At 42.4% G+C, this 3,207-nt stretch overlaps 1 protein-coding gene across 1 annotated transcript in view; it reads left to right on the plus strand.

Moving 5' to 3' along the window:
• The first annotated feature begins 1,302 nt into the window (after positions 1 to 1,302).
• Positions 1,303 to 3,207, plus strand: part of ZNHIT3 (zinc finger HIT-type containing 3) — a 6,273-nt gene continuing 4,368 nt past the window's right edge. Inside the window, 1 exon segment of the mRNA XM_019471781.1 lies at positions 1,303 to 3,195. Within this exon segment, the coding sequence (XP_019327326.1) occupies positions 2,175 to 3,195 (1,021 nt within the window). The 5' untranslated portion in view covers positions 1,303 to 2,174.

Raw genomic sequence — 3,207 nt, forward strand, 5'->3', positions numbered from 1 at the left:
ATTCTCTCCCCCATCCCACTGCGAGGGGAGCGAGCGAGCGGCTGGGTGGGGTTTGGTTGCTGGCTGGGGTTCAGCCACGACCCCTGTGCTGTACGTTACCTGCTGACTCACTTGCTGTTATTAACAGGACTTGCTGGCTTGGGGTGCTGGCACTGACAAGGTGACAGAAATAGTAGAGCCCTTGCTCAGCAGCAACCTCACACCAAAGCTGTGGCTGACAAGTCTGTATGAGGTGGATTGTAGGATGCACAAAGAAAGGTTTATCTGTGATACTCTGAGAAGAATATTTTATAGGATATTAATACATCAGCAGACTTGATTAATCAATTCTCAGTCCTTATTTCTATATAATCATTCTTTGCACTTCCTTGTGACCGTCTGAAATACTTATTACTTATTTGCATGAAGTATTTCTAGTACACAGTAATTGTGTACTACTGCAGTTGCACACTAACCTGAATATACTTTCATACACTTCAACTTTAACAGAAAAAAAGAAGCTATAGAATTTTCCTTTTTAAGCTCAACATTTTAGCACGAGTTTCTTACATTATAAATTCTGGCGGAGCTATCATACAGTTCACAGATGTGAAGTTCTAGAGCTGGAATTGCTGCTATAATGATCAGATGTCAGCGCCGAATGTGGAAAGCCCATAAACTTAGCTGAGCTGCTTTGCAGTATCACGGTATAAAGTTGTTACTAATGCAAATTAATCCTTCGTTAGGATAACCGTAAAACATAAATTAAATCAGAATCACTTTGTAAGTAACATGGCTTTACCTGGATAATTTTGCTAAAGGAAAGCTGCTCGGTTGCAGATAGATGCCAGGTAGCAGCCAGAGCGCGCTGGAGGTTTCTCCTTGTTATGTGAGCATTTTGAATAAGACGTGGGGTGGCACAGAGGCGACCCACGCTCAGCGTTAGCAAACAAAAGCAGCCACTTCTGCGTAGGAAAAATACCCATGGCGCTGCTGATATTGATATGCTGATGTACTGCTGACATAAACTGCTCCGCTGTTTAAACCCCCCGTGTTCCCCGCTGTATACTGTATTGTTTGTTCCAGCAGTGCCCTCTGCTGTCTGATAGCATTGAGCGTACGTCCAAAGAGCTTTTTTCCCCATCTCAAGTATTTTAAATCCAGTTCTCAGAGGTAATTTACCTTTAAAAAGACAGAGAAAGAAAAGATATAATGATATTATGTTGTTTTATTAATGTACAAGTTGCACATTAACTTTAAATAAGCAAGCTCATTAAATGCATTTTTTTTTTTGTTTTTTTTTTTTTTTAAGCTTATAAAGCACCAGTACCTCTGATTTACACAAGAGAAAGAAATGCCACACAATTTCAGGTGTAGTCTGACAACTTCTGAGTACTCCAGTACTCAGTAAGGAGGTATTTCTGCGGGGCCAAGCACAAGAGCATCTGTGGAGACAGAGACTCTTATCTTTTTGGATCCCCTTTGAAGCGCTGCAGTTCATCATATGGTTTTGCTCACAAGTTTGGGGTTTGTTCTGCAGATATGATCTAACTCCGCTTAGAAAAAGAGCCGCTGGTGGCTGCACCGATTTGTAACTGTAAGCAAGAGGCAGTGAACAACTAGGTTCTGTTGTCTCTTGCTCAATCTTGAGCACTTCAGAAGTTTTGTGATGTCACTAGAGTCAATCTGAAATTAGGACTTACATCCTCACTGAACTGGGGTCCAGGTTAGTGACACAACAGTGGTGGTGTTCTTCTTTGAGTTCCATCAGTCACATACTCCCCCCTCCAAAACCAAAAAATTACTGCTCTCTGTTTTCTGACTCTCTAAGCCTTTACCCATCTAATTTATTTGTGAATTAAAGCTGAATTCACACTCATTCCATTTTAGAATATCCTTAAAGACTTTTAAACTACTGATGTGATCATTCATCTTCACAAGAACTGGCCAGATTTTGCTCTTGATAAGGGTTGCTTTAAGCAGATCATCTGTGTAGTAGTAAATATGTTTTCCACTTTTGGCTACCCTAGCAACTTAAAGGTAATTGGCTATGCCCTGAGTTGGTAACCCAAATATTTAAAAACACGATTAGTTAAAGTTTAATCCACTGTCATGATGATGATGTGGCAACAGAGGCTGTGTGTCAGGATTCATTCTTCGCCTGGAGAACACGGTGGCAGTAACACTCATGTAGTATGGTCTCTTGCGGAGTACGGGATGAGTGAAGCAGACCTCGTTAACGGCTGAAAGTAGGATTTTCCACCATGAACGGATACCCAAACTGCTCTGCTAACCACACTAAAATTTGGAGTCATTATTTAGTACTTGCACTGGGCATCCCTCAACTGACCATTAACATCGCATCTGTGATCTTCAACTGCACGGTCATCTTCACCAGAATAGCGACTAAGGATCTGCACAAGCCCATCTCTATCCTCTTCTGCAATTTGGCTTTTTCTGATCTCTTCACCAGTTTTTCTGGCTTTTGGATTTCAACGCTGTTCATCACCAATCCTGACATTACAATCTTTGGATCCAAGGATATGCTTGCACCTTATGCCTTATATACTATGTCTATTTTATCCACCATCTATAACTTGGTAAGCATTGGAATTGAACGCTATCTGGCTGTGGCTGAAAGCATGAGGACAAGATTCAGGGCTGCTAGAAACCATTCCGTAGCTGCGGTTTTAATTAACTGGGTCCTTGCTTTCTTTTTGGGCTGCTTGCCATTGATGGGGTGGAACTGCTTGCATAGGAGAAAAAACCTCTCTGTCCTCTACAGTCCGTTTTGCGTCGACTACCTCATCTTCATCACCATTCCCAATATTGTGGTGGCGGCTTTTATTATACCTCTGTTCACTTACCTTAGAATCATTATCATCCTGAGGAAAAGAAAGCTGAGAATGAAAGCATGCGGACAAGCTACTGGCACCTACAAATCAGCTGAAATCCAGGTTGCCAGAACCAGCATCTTTATTTGGCTCCTGGCGTTGATCTCCTACGCTCCTTTTTTCGCGGGAGTCATATTCGATGCAACTAACCACCAGTGCCACGCCGATCTCTACCCAGGCATCTACATCTTTCGAAACTGCACGGCTATGCTGATAACCATGAACTGTTTGGGAAACCCCATCATATATACCCTGAAAGCCAAACCTCTGGGGGATAAACTCAAGGCTCTGAAATGCCTCTCCACCAACCGTGTCCGAGCCTGCACCCTCGAGA

The sequence above is a fragment of the Aptenodytes forsteri genome, unplaced genomic scaffold (assembly GCF_000699145.1).
Source record: "Aptenodytes forsteri isolate BGI_AS27 unplaced genomic scaffold, ASM69914v1 Scaffold66, whole genome shotgun sequence".
NCBI classification, from domain to species: domain Eukaryota; kingdom Metazoa; phylum Chordata; class Aves; order Sphenisciformes; family Spheniscidae; genus Aptenodytes; species Aptenodytes forsteri.